Genomic DNA, 19,314 nt, shown 5'->3' with positions numbered 1-19,314 from the left:
ATCATTCCCATCACCCATCTCCTTCCACTTATGACTGTATGACTGTAACTTTGTTGCTTGTATCCTTACGATTTATATTGATATTGTTTCCTGATTGCTTATTTGTACCCTATGACTATCATTGTGCTGTACCTTAGAATTCTTGATGAACGTATCTTTTCTTTTATGTACACTGAGAGCGTATGCACCAAGATAAATTCCTTGTGTGTCCAATCACACTTGGCCAATGAAAAAATTCTATTCTATTCTATTCTGGAGATACTTGGGCAACCAGAATTTGCTGTCTGGCTGTTGACCTCTGCCACAATGCCATTCTTGCTCCTTGAGAGACATGAACAGTAACTCCACATGAATCCTCACAAGAAGCTCCAATCATACTAAGGAATAATATTATATCACACAGACATATGCCTATGTACCTACAAAACCCCAAACATATACAGTAGATTGTGTATGTGTGTGTGTGTGTGAGTGAATGGGTTTGGGGGATGGTTAGAACTAAACAAACTAGAAAATGGCATGAAAAATGAAATGTAAGTCCATGGAAGAAATGTGGGCATGGCAAACATCTTAGAAGGGACCCTCCCAAGCTTCTTGGACTGTAAAAATGGGAGGATGGTGGTGGTAGAAGATGTATTTTGAGAGTTGCAAGATTCTGTTAAGGCAATCTTAGAATAAAGGAGACCTAATACTTTTGGGTGTGCTTCTTATTTGTACTGTCATGCAAGGCTGATTTCAAGCTTTAATGTCTTGAGACCCCTTGATAGTTTTTATAGTCATGCTATCCTTCTGGAATATCTGGTAGGATTGAACCCTGAGGCCAATGTTTTTTAATAGTTTCAATCTATCCTGTTACAACATATCCAGAAATTCATTTTGGCCATGACATGTCATAATTTGGCAGTGGCCACTATAGGTTTGCGAAGTGAAAATTTTCCAAAGAGACAGTAAGCTAGTGAACTACCAATCCCAGGAGTTGTGGCTGAAAGAAAGACACATTGACAATTAAACCCTCTTTCCTAAAAAGAATACTTTAAAGAAACTAAGTATAAGAGAACTTAGTAAATGTTGGAATAAACAAAAATGCAGAATAGAAATTAAATCATAAGTAAAAATTGACAATAAGTATTTTAAACTCTGGAAAATCCTAGTGTAAGGGAAACTGCTAATTGATAGTACTATAAGAACACAATATTAGTAGGATCTTAAAATATTCTTTATGATTATTTTTCTCTGGTCTTCAGTTTGCAAGACATATTAAGAAGTCTGAAGGCCAAAAAACACCAAAAGTTGAGTTACAGATTTCCATATATGGCGTAAAGATTCTTGATCCAAAAACAAAGGTAAGAGTCTACTTATTTCTCTGTACCCCTTAAAATTCTAGCCAAGGCAAGATAACCCATGGCATAATGTGGTTACGACTGTATCTTTTTTATTTTCATCCAATAAGTTGTTATTTATTCTAAGTTTGTTAAAAATGAAATAAAAGTTCAGATATCTGATATGAAACCATTTTTGCTTTTTTCAGAAAATGAATAAATATGTAGCATTGTATAACTGATTCCTAGAATACCCTGTTGTTATTATTGTTATAGAATAGAATAGAATAGAATTATTATTGCTATGTATTTATTATTATTGTTATGTATTTATTAAATTTATATACTCCCCTATCTCATTTTCATGTGATGCTGGGCAGTATCTACAGTCCAAACATAAGTCAAATCAGAATCTTCTACAATTAGAAACAATTTAAAAATTAAAAGCTACCTTTAAAATACAATAACAAAAAAAAAATAGAGGAGGAGGCACTATATACAATATAAGCATTTAACTAGCTCCATACATCCTTGAGATTCCCAAGCCTGATTGCACATTCAATTTTTACTGTGGAAAAACAACAGAGTTCCACATCTGAAAGCAGACAGTGAACATGTATACCACTGCCTAAAATGCTGGTATAGTCAAAGCTATTTAGAATGCATTGGTGATTAATGGTCTCATATTCTTCTCAAAAGGTAACCAAAATACTTATTTTGATTACTTTATAAAATGGTTAAACTGAGATGACATGATTTACTTCTGCAATATTTTACATTGAAAAATTGTGTCAATTGGGAAAATATGATGTACAGTAACTATAATTATCAATGCAGGAACTTGAGTATCATACAGCAAAAACATCCTGTGAATAGAGTTGAATCTTCTCAAGTATCTACAATGGAGTATCTTGTGTTTTTGTTTCGTTGTCTTATGAAACTGAAAATTAAACCCAGATTACTTTTGCAATTGTATCTAAAAATGCAGCTGGATTAACTTTGACATCCACAGCTTCTGCTGTTTTCTTTAGGACAAAAGGAGAGTTGTTACAGTACAATCCTTTTTTCATCAGACTGACCATTTGACTCTCTGTGCAGACACCACTGTGTACAAAAATATATAAATTCATTATTAAAATCCGTATTAAGGACTACAAGAATAAAACATATTCTGTTTTGTTGTTTTGTTAAGAGGCCTCTGCTTCATCCTGGGCGTCTTGAATAAATAGTATTCAGCAGTCAAAATATAATTCTGAGAGGTAATTGCACATTTGTTATTTGCAGGAAGTCCAGCATAACTGCCAGCTCCACAGGATATCGTTTTGTGCTGATGACAAAACCGACAAAAGAATATTCACTTTCATATGCAAAGATTCTGAATCAAATAAACACTTGTGTTATGTCTTTGACAGTGAAAAATGTGTAAGTACACACAGACTTTAAAACTGGTTGAATGTGTTGTTCTTTTATATTAAAAAGTTTTCTCACACCTCCCCCCCCATGTTTTTTGTAAGAGCTCTCCCCCCCCCTTTTTTTTTTTTTTTGGTAAAATAGTAACTAAAAGTAAATTGATGATTTTTCTTTTTGGTTAAAACGTCTTTTCTCTATACTTTCAATTTCTGTTGTTCTTTGCCAATATAGTACACACATATATGTTTGAATATCACAGAATCAGTCCATTGCTAAGAGGTCCAATTCTACACTGAATGAAAGTGATACATAACTTAAAGTTGTTTGTGCTTACTTGTCAGGTAACAGTCCAAATGCATACACCAATTAGGTTCTTAGCTGTTTGGAATAAACATAGAGCTAACCAGTTTTAATGTTCTGATGTGCTTACTTGTACAATATTTGGTACATGTGTAACAAATATGACCAAATCTTTGTCGCATATGGATATTTATGTTTATCTTTACCTGAAACTTCATGAAGATTATGTGCTCTTTAGTATGGTCTGCTATTCTTTTACTTTCAGAGACATCTTAATTATGTTTAAAGCAAGTTAATATATTATAATTTTTGTATTGTATTTTTCCTCCACTTGTGCAAAATAATCAAAATGCAGCAATTATTTGGTAAATCATACCAAAATCATGTTTTTATTTCCTTAGAAATATATTCCTCATGTATTTTTATTTAATATGAAAGATCCACTAACGACAGGGCCTGATTTCAGGACATCAAGGCCCTTCAGTGTATAATAATTTGTTTTTTCTTCTATTTTTATTTTCATATTTTATTGATTCTATGGCATGAACGTTTTTGAGCCAGATGTGATTTTTTTTTTGCATGAATAGTTTCCTTAATATTATAGATGGTGAATCAGTACAAGCTTCTATTTTTTGCAACATTACTGTTGCATGCTAATGGTAAGACTTGTTTTATTTCAAGGCAGAAGAGATAACTTTAACTATTGGCCAAGCATTTGACCTTGCTTACAGAAAATTCCTAGAATCGGGAGGAAAGGATGTTGAAACACGAAAACAGATTGCTGGGTTACAGAAAAGAGTAAGTTCCATAGTCTGTCTCAGTTTAATAAATGTCTTACGTAGGTTGTTGTTGTTTTTTAAAAAAACAGTCATTGCTATTCCATATATGGAATAAAAATCTTAGTCATTTTATAGGAGATTAATTAATGGGAGCTATGTCATTTGAAGTCCCATTCATTATATTTGAATTATATTTGACTTATATTCCTTGTGTGTCCAATCACACTTGGCCAATAAAAAATTCTATTCTATTCCATTCCATTCTATTATGTTCTATTTTTAAATGGATTCAGCTGAGTTACAAAATTGAAATTTTAGGCGTTATGGCTGTAGACATACAGCTGTACCAGAGATAAACTCTAAACCAGAAAATGGGGAACAGAGTAACTTGATAAAAAATAAAACAAAAATGGCTATAAGAAACCAGTGGAATGCTTCGCTATAGGATATGGGAGAATAACCTGTTTGTATAAAAGAACTTGGGTTAAATTTAAGCTTGCACACAGAATGGATGATATCTAATTCTTGTCACTCTGCTGATAGAAATTTCTAACCCAGTAGGGGAAGATGTGTTTTGATCGTTTTCCTTCTTGCCTACAGCCTTCTGTGTTTTTCCAAACCTATCTCAGAGGACTAGGGAACTTTAAGAAAAAATGGAAAATATATCTCAATGTTCCAGCAGCAAAAGGAGGGTTTCTGTTAATTTTGCTGAATGTATTTATGTATCTATTTTGTGAACAAATTGGTTTTATGGGAAGTCATTGGTGAATAATACAATGTTATGTATTGTATTATTATATATTATATATATAACTGGATGCCACACTTCAGTTGTGATAAGGCCCTGTTGTGAAAATAAATTTGTTACCCATTTTTAGATAACTTAAAAATATGCATTTCCTTTTAATTAATGCAGTAAATTAACGTTGCGCAGTTTTTTTTTCCATCATACTAATACGATACAAATTTTGGGACTCTTTTAATGACGATGATGTTAACACCAGAAATACATCTTATTTTTGTAGACTAATTTACTAATGATAAATGCTTTGTTCCATGATGATTTATTTTTATAGGCTTATTCAATGTAGTTCTGATAATGTATGAATTTTTCTTACCTTGGCACTATTCCTATGATTTTTTTTTAATACATGCATATTTTTCAGATTAATGAATTAGAAACAGAAAATCTGGAGCTAAAAAATAAGGTGCAAGATTTGGAGAACCAGTTAAGAATAACCGAAGTACATACATTGCCAGTAAGTACACTGAGCAAAAATGTTTCTCTTAACAATTTATTTTTCTATTTTCAATTTTTGTTTTTTGTTTTTCATCATAAACCAGTATTGAATTATAAGAATTAGTCTAATAGAGAAATGTTTATTAAATTCATTAAATTTATATATATTAAATTTCTCATCTCTCTTTACAAAGTGAGTCTGGGTGGTACCTTTATTACTTTATAAATAAATAATTTAGTCAAGGTGACTGAGATATCTAATACTCTTTCTTTCTCCTGTTTACCTCCACAAAACAACTCTGTGAGGTGAGTTGGCTGAGAAAGCGTGGTCACCCATTTGGCTTTCATGCCGAAAGTGGGACTAGAACTCATAGTCTCCTGCTTTCATTAATAATAGCCTTATTAATGTTGCAGCTACATGTGGAAAGCAAAGAAGGTTGTTCGAGTTGTAATACAGTGCCTTCTTTGAGGTTCACAATCCATGTCTCATTCCTATTGCCCATGTTCTTATTCTGTCTCACAAACACAGACCTAAGTGCACCGGCACTCAAACCTCATATGGTAGCTGTGGAACCCAGTAAGCGTAATTTTTTCCCCACATAGCTAACTACAAAACTTTACCAAAGCTTTCTGTAATTACTTTTCTATCAACATCTGAACTCATTTCAGCCCAATCTATTTGCTGTCAGTGTACTATTTGAAGGGGAACCTCACAGCAAAGTTATCACTATAAAAGTTGTTTTAGAAGGTAAGGATGCGCACAATTACCTATAAGTTATAGGTAATTCTCACAGCTCCACAAGTTTAAAATGCATCCATGTCCTAACTCTTGCAGCTTTCCCTAATCCTTGGTGCATGTCTTAAGGAAATAAAGGTTAGGGGCAGCTTATAAAACGAAAGTTTGGAAATTCTCATTACAAAAGATACATTGCTACAATGCAAAACATTTCTGCTGAACAAGTGTTCTAATATTACATATATCCACATAAATATGGGCTTGTTTTATAAGCCATATCATAGGGAACAGAGGGAATTTTAAATGAATATGTGTCATAAAAGGGGGATATATAGCTCTACTTGCTTAGAATTATTGTTAACCACACAATACTTCAAATTAATCTATGTTTGTTGAAAAAGGAATGATATATTGATTTCCAGGAGTGCCATTCTGATAGTGAAAATCAACAAAGTGCTTATAAGGTGTTTTGGCATTATCTCTTATGGAGATACTGTATGGTCTGAAATTCCCATAGATAATAAGAGCTTATGGAATAGAGACGTTCAGAAAATGTTATAGATGTGTATGATAGCTATAGATGGAGTTATAAATAAACTCAGTCACAGTTAAGAGGTGAGGCCAATTGTGTTGATGGCAGTTTAGATGGCCTTATGGGTATTCCTTAAAAATGGCCTTTATCTTCTTGGTCATCTCCAGTTGTGGATGACAGGCAGAGGACAGCTGGAACTTACAATCCAATAATTGAAAAAGAGGTTTTCAAAAATATATCCTGTATTATGAACTCTGGCAGAAACTAGCTGATTGCAGAAACTTAAAGAACTTGTTGAATAAATAGACAAGCGAACTGAGAAAGAACATGTCTGGGAATAATGTGGGCAAACTTTAAAAAGAGATTGATTAATGATGGACATCTATTTAGACTCTAAAAAAAAGTGCAGAGAAGAGCAACCAAAAAGATTAGGGGACTGGAGGCTAATACATACAATCAACGATTGCAAGTACTCGGCATGGCTAGTCTAGTGAAGAGAAGGACTGGGGAAACATGATAGCAGTGTTCCAATATTTGAGGGGCTGCCACAGAGAGGATGGGGTCAAGATATTTTCCAAAGCACCCAAAGGCTTAATGGATGGAAACTGATCAAGGAGAGATTCAATCTGGAATTAAGGAGAAATTTTCTGACAGTGAGTACAATCAAACAGTGCAACAGCTTGCCTTCAGAAGTTGTGGGAGCTTCATCACTGGAAGCTTTCAAGAAGAGACTGGACTGCCATTTGTCAGAAATGGTGTAGGGTCTTCTGCTTGGGCTGGGGGTTGGACTAGAAGACATACAAGGTCCCTTCCAACTCTGTTAATCTGTTGCTGCACACCAAGCATTTTTCCTAGACACAAAAGCTGGCTATCAATAGTCTCTTCACGTTGGATATTTGTGTACAATAGAAAATTAAGTGAAATTTCCTGTGACGTGAAAGTCAAACCAAGGGCTACAGCAGTATTCTAGTGTTATTTTGAGCCTTAGCCTAAACAGGAATGATTAAATGTGGAATTTTAATTCTGGTTGATCCAGCCTCTGAGATCTATTGCACGTTGCAAATCTGTTTGGATTCCCAGCTACACTAATTCAACTTCTGATGTGTGGGTGGATATGTGAGAACGAAAGGAAGAGAAGAGGAAGAGAGGCATCTTCTCTTCCAGCCCATATCTGCTACAATTCCTCAAGCCTTCCAACAAATTCAAACTGGATTAATGCAGGCAAAGCTTTTGGGCTGCATTGACAATTAGCTCACCCTATTTTTAATCTGTGGGTCCCCCTCATTGCTGAAGCCTTTTTAAATTGCTTCCCATATCCTGAGCTGTAACATATCAGTATATTCCTGCATCAAAAACCTTAGAAAGAAGGAAGAAAAAAACAACCATCGTGGAAAATGTGTTTGGTGTATGTTTGGGAGAAAAGTTGAGAAAGGAGGACAGGGGTGTGCGGGACGTGGGGGAGGGGCTGGCATCTGCCCTCCCTCCCCCTTAAGAGACCTGTGAAAAGCTGGCAAAGGGTCAAAATTCTCCCCCGCCCCAGTCCTGCTTTCCATCCGAGAGCCTGCAGTGTGATGCTTTTGACTTGTTCTTGATTTCTATGGGATTGCGAAAGACTGGTTATTATTACTATTTTTTTAAATATGTAATGCTTTATATTGGAATCTACATCTCTTTTACTTGAGCCTCCATTACTTAAAACGGGAAAAAAAAATCTAAAAAAAAACCCCTTAGCTTAGTTTATGAATCCTGTAGTTAGAATCACAAGCTTAATTGAATAATCAACTCTCAAACTTTCCATAATATTTGTGTATTTAATTATATTTGAACTGTTCTGGGTGTTTTTGTTTTTGTTTTAAATTGTATCAAAATGCTGCTTTTTGCACAGTAGTTGAAAACAGACCAGATACTTTACATATATTTAAGAAAATACGAACATTTTGAGAATTCAAACCATCCTGCATCTTAGGCCTAAAATAATACTGTAAAATGTGAACTTGTTCTTAAAATGTTTATCAATTAAGGTTTTGCTACTGTATATTACTATGTTTGGGTAGGCAGATTATGTTGCGGGAGTAATGTAATTATTACACTTCTGCCCTTACTAAAATAAAATAAAGCTCACAAAATTTAAAGCTAATTACTTCTTAAAGTTTATTTTAAGGCCTTTCACGTGGAATGAAAATGACTTGATTATGTAAAAAGAAGTATTTTTCACAAAATGAAACGTGGTATGAGCTCGGCCCATATAAACCCAACCTAAAAGTGGGTACGTGATCTAAAACCCTAGTGAACTCAATTTGATAAATATATATTTTCCTGGAAATTCAGTAAGGGATATGAGTCTTTATATTAATGAAATTCATTTTATCTCTAAATGAAGAAGAAGGCCATTTGTTCCACTGATAAGCTGTAACATGCTTAAATAATTAAAAAAATGGGCTGAGAGAAATGGGGTTTTTATTCATGTAAGTTTCATTTGTAATTAGCAGTTGGCTATCCTTGGCAAATATTGAATGAATAACCAAAGAGAAAGAAACTTATCAAGGGAAGAGATCATAGCAAAGGACAAAAAGTTGATCCAGTCAGAAATAATTGGAGTAGAATGAACAGGAGAGAAAGATGTCAGGACAAGAAAATTCAAGTTGAATAAGCAATGATTCAAGTTACACAATGATTCAAGTCCATTACATCATACTACTTATGCAGCATTTTACAATAATACTATTTCAGTTTAAATGCAAAATTGACTTACGGACAGACCTTCAGAATGAAACCTATTCTTAAACTGGGAACTATCTGTATATAAGTGGATTTTAATTCTCCTTAATTTCTTTAATTTCCATCTAATAGTAGAATAAAGCATCTGTTTATAATCAGATTTGTTCTGCCTTTTTAAAATACAGTTTAGATCACTCTTTTAAAATAACATAAAATTGTAAATAAATCTAATTTCTACTATTTACTACTGATGTTCATGATAATATAATGCTAAGGCTTACACTTGGCTCAAAGGATCTGACTGAAATTTCATATATTGGATGTATATCTATGAATATAAGTGGATTAGAAGAAGCTGATTTAAAATGTTGTCAGCCCCATGGGATATGAAGATTAATTTGGATGAGGCTGGGCCATTTTTCAGAAACTTGCTTTTCTGGAGGAAGGGAAAAGACATGGAAAACAATTAGATCACACACATAGCTTTCATCAGTCTAACATTACCATTGAGAAAAATGTGGCAAATTTATGGTTTATGCATGAACTGAGGTACAAAATAGAGTTGTGCTTATTCTATTGTATAATGGCTTGTTTTGTGTGGAATTAGTAAACAATGCTTATCCATTATGTGGAAAGAAAATCAGTTTTCCATGCTAGCTTTGTCAGATTGCCTACCAAGAGTTATTCAGTTTCTCTAAAAAGTTTAAAAACTACTATAAAAGTTGAAGCATTTTTAAAAAATATTTATTTTTTACAATTTACGTTATAAACATTCATTAATATGCTAAATCTTTTCCCAAGACTCAAGTGCAAATAGAAGGCATTCCCTTAATCATTTCAGTGAATAGTTTTGATACATTGGTGGATGTAACCATCCTGTTTAAAGTACACGTCATAAAGTACTGGATTATAAACTGTTTTATAAATGCTAAATAAAAGTTTGTTTATTGTTTTATTGGGTTGTTATACATTTTATTTAATGAATAAATAAAATAAAAAGATTCTCCCTATCAAGTAAGAGAAAAGTTATTTTTTTCTCCTGCTCCTACCTTGCAAAGAATGGTTGATTATGTGAATAACATGAATGGTCATAAAGAAGTCAGAGGACAGAAGGAGAATTAATCGAAATCCATCAATCCAATGTCTTTTACCAGAAGCAGCCTTCACTATAATCATAAAGTTCCTAGAAATGAAAAGATTCTTTATACACACAGCAAAGCACCATTGGATAAAATCTAGAGCACTCTATAGCAATATGTGGGACCCACAAAGGAAAATCCTGAAGACACTTAACGTCTAAGCAAAATATAATATATCTTCATCCCCACATGGTAACTGGAAAGTTGTATGCATCTTATATGTTCCATTATTATACAGATATTATAGATCCTGTAAGTCTTATCCTATTACAGAATTTATAACTGAATGTTTTGCGAAGTATTTTGAAAAACAATTTAGGTGATTTTGTATTTTAGATCTCTTTGGGCTTTGATTTTCTGCCACAAATTTCTTTCTAGCTTTGGGTTCATCATCATTCAAGATGTTGTTGCAGAATAAGGGGGAAAATAAACACCAATGTAATAATTAATCATAATCAGAGAGAGAGAGATGGCAGAAAAAATGTAATTTAGCTGAACCTAAATATACCTTTAGGTTTTATGTAGTAATGTGTTCTTGGAATATTAAACATAAATAGATGGATTCATATTTTCATTGACATTAATATGTAAATCTCCAGATTACAGTGACCATTCAGAATTAGTGGGAGTCAGGTGACATATCCTTTTTAATATATTATGATTGATTGCCCAGGCAGCTTGATGTTTAGGCTGAATTTGACATTTTTATCCACTTATTGAGTCCTTCCCAAGAACTTCCCATGATGCTATTAAACATATTGTTGCTCTTCCAAGTAAAGCTGCCTTTTGTAAATGACTGATGGTGATTTCCTCAATGCCAATGATTTTCAGGTATTATTATTTCAACTTAATAATATTTTTCCAGCATTTAGAATCACCCTATCAGACTGGCAAAATATTAATGGTACTATTACAGAATATGGAGTTAATAAAAGAAGATAATCTCTTGCCCCAATAAAGAGCATCTCTGTCTTAATTCAAAACATGTTTATACTCTCTTTTGCAACTTTTTTTTTTAATTTTTAAAACTCATTTCATTCAGGAAACCCAGGACAAGTTCAAAATGTGAAATACTATAATTGTTGTTTGTGCATGTTTCATAAACCTTGGGCTACAAATGCTATTTATTCAGTCTCAGACTTTGTTTCCAATGTGTCTTTTTTGGATAATATTGCCTTTTTCTTTTCTGCATGCAAATTCAACAGTTTGTTTAATATTATGAATTATTACCCCAATTTATTTTCCTTATTGTAGGCAGGCAGTGTTACGCCAAAATCTCCTTCCACCGACATATTTGATATGGTTCCATTTTCTCCCATCTCCCCAAAGCCATCAACACCTACTCGCAATGGCACCCAGCCTCCACCAGTGCCCAGTAGATCTTCAGAGATCAGTAAGTTCTGGAATGCTTTGATGTAACCTAAAGAAATATACCGTATTTTTCAGAGTATAAGACGCACCTTAGTTTTTGGGGAGGAAAATAAGAAAAAAGCTGTTTGATGGGTGGATCAACTTCCCAGAATACCCCCAATCAGCTGTTCCCAGGGGTGAACTTTAGCAACAGGATCGTTGGTTGTGAGCTCTGTGCCTTGTTTTTTTTTCTGCCTCTGAAACTTCTAAAACTCCATTTCAGAAAAAAACACTTTAAAATGCCTTGGTAAGGCCAGACTTGGAATACTGCATCTAGTTTTGGTCGCCACGATGTAAAAAAGATGTGGAGACTAGAAAGAGTGCAGAGAAGAGCAACAAAGATGATTAGGGGACTGGAGGCTAAAACATATGAAGAACAGTTGCAGGAACTGGGTATGTCTAGTTTTAATGAAAAGAAGGACTAGGGGAGACAGGATAGCAGTGTTCCAATATATCAGGGGCTGCCACAAAGAAGAGGGAGTCAAGCTATTCTCCAAAGTACCTGAGGGCAGGACAAGAAGCAATGGGTGGAAACTAGTCAAGAAGAGAAGCAATCTAGAACTAAAATTTCCTGACACTTAGAACAATTAATCAGTGGAACAACTTGCCTCCAGAAGTTGTTAATCCTCCAACACTGGAAGTTTTTAAGAAGATGTTGGATAACCATTGTCTGAAATGGTGTAGGGTTTCCCACCTAAGCAGAGGGTTGGACTAGAAGACCTCCAAGGTCCCTCCCAACTCTGTTATTCTGCTTAACTTAAGATATTTAAGTTCTTAAGGATCAGAAATAATCCTCCCATCATTTTGGGTTGATTATTTATGTTTTATTCTTTCTAGAGCGAGACCTTTTTGGAGCAGAACCTTTTGATCCATTCAGCTGCGGAGCAGGAGATTTTCCTCCAGACATCCAATCTAAGCTAGATGAGATGCAGGTAATTCCAAATGTTTACAATTATGTAAATATCAGCTGTGAATGCTTAGGGAAATGTGTAGATTTAAGCCAGAAAAAAAACCTTACCCAACATCCCCCCCCCCGCTTATATATTATACCTACAAATTTATTTTATAGTCTTTTTATAAAAGAGGGACTATAAAATGTCCCTTACATATTTTAGCTAAATTTAATTATCCATTAAATATATGTAATAATTCTATATATTTGTGTATTACCTACAGATATTTTATATGCTTTTATGATAGAAGGGATACAATGAAAACACAATAAAATATTCCTTATATATTTTCCAGTGCTAAATTTAATTACCTGTTAAATGTATTTTATACATCTGTACATTATATTGATATTGCTAGCAATAATTCTAATATTTCTTCTTTGTGCTTTCATGGATATGCAGCGTCAGCGATGGTTGGTATATTATTTTCTCCATATGTTTCAATTCATTTCTACTAAGTTACATCATATTATACATTTTGTTATAGTGATGACATTTGTAATATGAGAGTTGGTACTGAAGTTCTTACCTGAATCCTGTTAAATGTTTTTCTTATATATATGTAACAAATTTATGTTGTTAAAATTTTGGGTTAAATCACTGAGAATAAAACTGGGAAATGTCTTTCTCACTTCCTTTTTCTAATATTAACTTTTTCCTTGACTGAATAAATAGCTTCTTGAGACCTGATTTGAAAACTAATATGAAATTTGCTTGTGTAAAGGATCACTGTGCATGTGTACATCTCAGGTATAATGTACTTTTTACTTACCAATATAATATCATTTTTAGAAGGCATATAGTATCTTTTCCTGTTCTTTCCTGGGAAATATACTATATAAGCTGATGTCCAAATACAACTAGATATCTTTTTAGGATGAAGTCAAAAGTTATATCCTTTATTCTTTCCCTTTCATTTTGTAAATAATATTTCTATGCTCTTTAGCTCTGGGTAGTATTTCAGCTGTAAAAGAATAGGACACTCTTTCAAAATAAGATCTCTCCATGATATCTTTTCTTTGTGTGTATTTTAAAAATACTGACATGAATGAATTGTTCCTAAAGCAGGAGTCTCCAACCTTGGCAACTTTAAGACTTGTGGACTTCAACTCCCAGAATTCCAAAAGTCTTAAAGTTGCCAAGATTGGAGACCCCTGTCCTAAAGCATCTTTATTGAATTATTTTGTATCTTGACAATTACTTTGTAAAAAAAACTCCTTGGCTAATTCTAGTGCAGGACACTTTGCCATATTAGAGCATTGAGCAGAGGTATCTGAAAGGTTGCTTCTCTTCAGTTGGTTCTGCCCACCCAGTACATTCCAACATGGTGGGTGCATTCCTGGTCCTCTCAATTAAACTTTGTCACCTGATGGGATGGAGGAAATGGGCCAGCATATCCTCTCCTAGGATTCCAGAAAGCAGTGAAAACTTGGCCTTAAACCTAAACCTGGAGTTGATGGATTATTGTTTGTCTAAGGCAGTCTAAGGCGTAATGTCATCATGGCGGTGTCATGTGACCTATCGGGACTTTTTTTCTGCTTTGCTAAACCAGGCATGGGTGTGTCTAGCAAGTGATGCATCCAGCCCATGGGCTGGGAGTTTGACAGCCCTGGTCTAAGGGCTCTGTTGATTTTTGTTCTTTTTAAGATTATTTCAGTATGGGCTTCCATTTGGCTGAACGTGTTTTTATAGTGTTTTGTTTTTTTCTAGTTTTGTACACTGCCCAGAGCCCATGTTTAAATAGAAGTGCATTTTTCTTCAAGTTCATAAGGAGGTCTGAAAAAAGAGGAGCAGGTTAACTGAGCATTAGAGAAGTGTTCTCTCCTGCAAGCACTTATCTTACAAGAATTTTCAAAGAATACATAGCTCAACCAATAGTTGGAAAACCAGGACACAGCCATCCATGATCTCACTTGAATACAGGGAATTAGAAAAGAGGTAGGAAAGGAACTGGCAATGGGGATCTTTTTCATGCAAGTATAGTATTCTGCTGAATATGAAATGGCTGGACAGCCCTTCAGCTCATCAATGAGGAAGCGGCAAAATGTAGAGATGCAGCTTTGAAAAATTGTTTCATTCAAAAACATCACTTTGAAGATTTGCACTATGTGTGTCATATGCATACATGCATTATTTGGGACTTGTGCCATTTTTGTCTCGTATGTCAATAGATGTCTATAAATAAATATATTACATTTTTCATACATTCTTTTCCAGAATTTGGATAGATAGATGACAGGGGTAGTTAATACAAAAATATTTTTCCTTCTATTGTAAGTAGTATCCATTACACACAGCATGTGATATGACAGCATTTCCCATGTGCTTCTGCCTCTTAGCCTGGATGAATAGGAATGGAAAAATGCATAGCAAGTTACATGGTTCACCATTCCCCAATATATTAATAATTAACACATTGCTAATTGTGCAGACATTTGCAGAGTTGTTATCCAACCCATCCCCAACCATAGGAATGGTGCTTTAGAATATGATTAGCAATAAAGAGCAAAATAAAAAAGACTGTTGTCTACTATAGCAAATCATATACAGTAAAAATTCTGCCTTACAGTTGAAGATCTGTCTTATCTTGATGCAATATAATTGTCAAGTAGTCTATTATAAGGATAGATTCCAATTTCTTAAAAGCTTTGGAACAATCTAATCTGGCTTGAAAGCAAGTCTAACCATCATGAAGTCAAAATGTATCTGGAGGGATCTCCTTTCTCTCCAAATGTGTTGTGCAAAGTTTGGGACATAGGTAATCATCTACCCAATAATCAGGGGAAACATATATGTAAATCAGAACATTGCAAATATTTTAGGTCTGATATTACATGAGATTATATTTTTTTAAAACTGAGGCATGGTGTCTTACTTTATTTTTTGTTCTTCCTTTGTTCCAGGAGGGGTTCAAAATGGGACTGACTCTGGAAGGCACAGTGTTTTGCCTTGATCCTCTAGACAGCAAGTGCTGATTGTCAGGAATAGACATTTAAAAATATATTATCTTTCTTTATTTCTTTTTACAAAAAATTTAAAATGTATTACAAATATTATTGATGTGCCAAAAATGTTTCTCAACATATTATCTTCTGTGAGATTTGCTTCTTCAAAACTCCAGATAAGTTGCAGTATTATTCCTGTAAAATGAAAATTTACTCATGTACAGAAAGCTAAAATGAAATGACACTGCTGTTTGGTTTTTGTCTTCCATATTTTGCAAGTCATTCTTTGTATCTTTTGGCAACTCACTTGTACAGTATGGGAACCCATCGTATCCTGTGAGAAGTCTTTTAAAGCTTTCTTGGACACCACTTTCAGATAACAGACAAGCATATGGAACTATGATTGAAAAGAACAACTTTTAAAATAAAATCCCACAATTGCTTTCTTAATTCCACACAAATACTGTTGCCAATATGAAATTAGGTCGTAAACCACTTAGAGTCGCCTCGCAGCGAAATGGGCAGCAAACAAATTTAATAAATAATTTAAAAATGTAACTGCTTACACGTTCCTGTAAACAATTACAGTGAGTCTGAAAATCATAGATCCAGTCTATACAATCTGAATTTATATAGCATAGCTTTCTAATAAATTGTTATTAAGGGCCACAAATCAAGCTAGGGTTCTAATGAACTGCAGTGCCCCCAATTTATGTTAATTTTGTGAGTGCACAACATTTCTGACTTTGAAGTAAATGTTAAAGGCAGCCTCTATGCTTTTCAGGTGCATCGTATTTAACATGCATCTGCTAAATGAAATAGATTAATATTTTTACAATTGCGATATCTAATCTCTATGCCAAATATTAGTATACCAATTATTTTCTATTATTTTATAACTTAAAAAGCAATCCCTAAAGATGTATAAAATTTGATTAGATTTTTCACATTCAAGAGGGTACTTGGAAATTTATACACGAGAACTGAATTTTTCAGTAAATCATACAATAACTAGCTGTTTTGAACACACTCAAACACATCCATGTGTACATAGAAACATTCCCAATGTTACACACTATTTTTAGAATCGAGGCCCAACATAGTATTTCTCAACATAGTTATTTGAAAATCCTACTGTGAAGGTTAATTAAAAGTGTGCATGCTAAGGGCACTGCTTGTGGTGCATGTTAAATTGCTATGTAAATGGCAATGTCTCACTTTAATTGCAAAAATGCCATTACAATAGTGATGGCATTCAAAAATGCCACACATATTTTGGAAAGTGATCTGAGGCCATTGATGCAATTGTATTGTTGGATTTAACCTGCCTAGGACCTGATAATTCTGTTCAAACCACTTGGAATATAAGGGTGACAAATAGATAAATAGTTTCATTTTGCATCTAATGCAAAAATTACAAATGAATATCACGCAAGGAATCAAGATAAAAGAATTTAAGGTAGGTTCTTAATGAAGGAAGATGACAGGTTTATAACTTCTGCGAGGGAGCTTATTACTGAGATAATGTACTACTTTGTCTCTGCATAGCAATAAATGAAATTTTAGTTGTGCATTTCTTTGTATTCATAAATTAAGTTGCTTGTTCATTTTTTCCCCATTTTTACCAACAGTGTATTCAACATGTACAAAAAATTGTTTACCTTTCTGGGAAAGTTTTTCTCTCCTGTAAGGAGCCGTTCACTGTAAAGAAGACGGGGAGAAATGCTTTTTATATATAAAGAAAGATAAAGAGAAATGCTCAGGAGAAATGGGAAAGAAACATAAGAAATTATTTTGCTCACTTTATTTTTCAGGGGAAAACACCCTAATGGTCCGGTACTTGGTTTGCAAAAGAATAGTTTTTTATGTTATATTGCAAGGTTTACATATGTATTCACAACATAAAAAGGAAACGTTTATGCAATGGTATTTACCTTTTAAAGCTTTGTTCCAATCTTACAAAATACTTAAGCAGATGCCTAGATAACCTGGAATTCTTTACATGCTTAAAATTAGACAGCTCTATAGCTGTATAGCCTTACTGAGTCTTTCCTATACTCTGATTTGTGTTAAGTCTTCCTTTATTATTTGGTTCTTCTTTTGTATTTGCATGTATATCTGTATCTAAGCTCTGAATCCAAAGAGGATGGAATGCATTTCTACAGTGTGTCTGGTTTCCTACTTCCCTTCTGGCTACATATCCTCCCATCATATTAAATGCCAATCCAGAAGCCTCCCATTATTTTATGGGGTGATGGGCAGGGTGAGAAGAAACAGAGCCATTAGGAATAAAAGAAAATAGAAAATGACTCTTTGGATATTGGCCCTTGTGCCTGTCAATATAGATATATATGAGATCACTAATGAGTAGAATAGGCTCTGTATCATAGAGAGACACATCTATAATTTTGTTCATCAAATAGTATTTTGCAGTTTGTACAACAAGGATGTTTAGTAGCCATATTAATGGCTTTTTTAAACAAATAGAATTTGTATTTTTATCATGAAGAAAGCTTTACGTAATAAGCATATATTTAGGGGCCATTTACAATGGATGTAGGAGAACATTCAGAAAATATTTGCACATTTTAAATCATTGTTTTACTGATTTTTATGGAAATTGATTTGCAAATTGCTAAATGTAATCTAATTGATCAAAATCAGAACATCTAAATTAATGCAGCAAGAAATCACATTTTTATGAAAACAGTTTAGTGCTTTGGTTGAAATTTGTATTTCTATGTAATCCCAACTGTCTCTTTTATTTTGCTTCAAATAAATGGTTTAATTAAACTTGCATCATTGAATGGAATCTTTATTTAATATAAAGACTGGGGGTGGGGTGGGGAGGAGTGCAGTGGTGAAATCCCAAATTTTTTTTTACTACTGGTTCTGTGGGTGTGGCTTGGTGGACGTGGCTTGGTGGGTGTGGCAGGCGAAGGATACTGCAAAATCTCCATTCCCACCCCACTGCAGGGAAAGGATATTGCAAAATCTCCATTCCTCCCGCCAGCCAGAGGTGGTATTTGCCAGTTCTCCAAACTACTCAAAATTTCCGCTACCGGTTCTCTAGAACCTGTCAGAACTTGCTGTATAGCACCCCTGGAGGAGTGGCATGTAAAAGAGCCAGCATGCAACCAGAGGTTAAGTTAGAGTAGGGAGATCCAAATTCTTGTCTTCTCTTAAGCATGGCAGCCATGTTGAACCAGTCACTCCCTGTCAGCCCAGATAAGAATCAGGTTCAGTGCAAAACAAGGGGACGCTCCAAGCTTTAAAAGTACACTAGAAAAACAATAATCCCATAGGGAGGTTATGGTAATACCAACAGGATGTTTAAATTAATATGCATACACAATGTAATCATACATACAGTACATTAAGATAAAATAAAGTGCAATATTTATGCATGTATGTTTATTTTTAAGTTCTTTGGGGCAATGCATAAACCACAGTAAGAAATACATGTGCAGATTTATGTAAATTCTGCATTTACACTTAAACTTGCAAGAACAATCCAGTCCTAGTTGAAACACCTATGAATTTATGTATCTGCAGGATACATAAAAGTAATGATTTAATTAGAAGGGGATCAATATATGTGTGCTTTCCAGAGGGTGGTTGGGGGAGGGAGAGTTGCCTCCTCAACAGCATATTTTTTCATACTTGGAATAATTACTTTAAAGTAATGTATTTCACCTAGCATATTTCAGATTATTAGTTTATTTTATTGCAAAAAATGTGGTCTCTTTCTTTTTTACATAATTCCCCTGGAATGTAAAAAAAAGAACAACCAAAAAACAGGATGTTCACTCTCACCCTTATTAATATGCCCA

General features: G+C 34.0%; 1 protein-coding gene across 6 annotated transcripts in view; it reads left to right on the top strand.

The window, feature by feature from the left end:
* The window catches only part of GULP1 (GULP PTB domain containing engulfment adaptor 1), a 160,277-nt gene extending 141,999 nt beyond the window's left edge, over positions 1–18,278 (top strand). For 4 of the 6 annotated variants that reach the window (XM_058189014.1, XM_058188990.1, XM_058188998.1 and 1 more), the window contains 7 exons: positions 1,245–1,343; positions 2,604–2,741; positions 3,711–3,827; positions 4,975–5,067; positions 11,428–11,566; positions 12,421–12,515; positions 15,440–18,278. In XM_058189014.1, coding sequence (XP_058044997.1) covers positions 1,245–1,343; positions 2,604–2,741; positions 3,711–3,827; positions 4,975–5,067; positions 11,428–11,566; positions 12,421–12,515; positions 15,440–15,511 — 753 coding nt within the window. In that variant the 3' untranslated portion in view covers positions 15,512–18,278. The remainder of the gene's footprint in view (positions 1–1,244; positions 1,344–2,603; positions 2,742–3,710; positions 3,828–4,974; positions 5,068–11,427; positions 11,567–12,420; positions 12,516–15,439) is intronic. The other 2 variants (XM_058189024.1, XM_058189033.1) reach the window with 2 other exon arrangements.
* Positions 18,279–19,314: the final 1,036 nt, after the last annotated feature.

This window comes from Ahaetulla prasina, chromosome 1 (genome assembly GCF_028640845.1).
Source record: "Ahaetulla prasina isolate Xishuangbanna chromosome 1, ASM2864084v1, whole genome shotgun sequence".
Classification (NCBI taxonomy): Eukaryota; Metazoa; Chordata; class Lepidosauria; order Squamata; family Colubridae; genus Ahaetulla; species Ahaetulla prasina.
The sequence above is the reverse complement of the archived record's forward strand: the minus strand, read 5'-3'. Positions and strand labels throughout refer to the sequence as shown.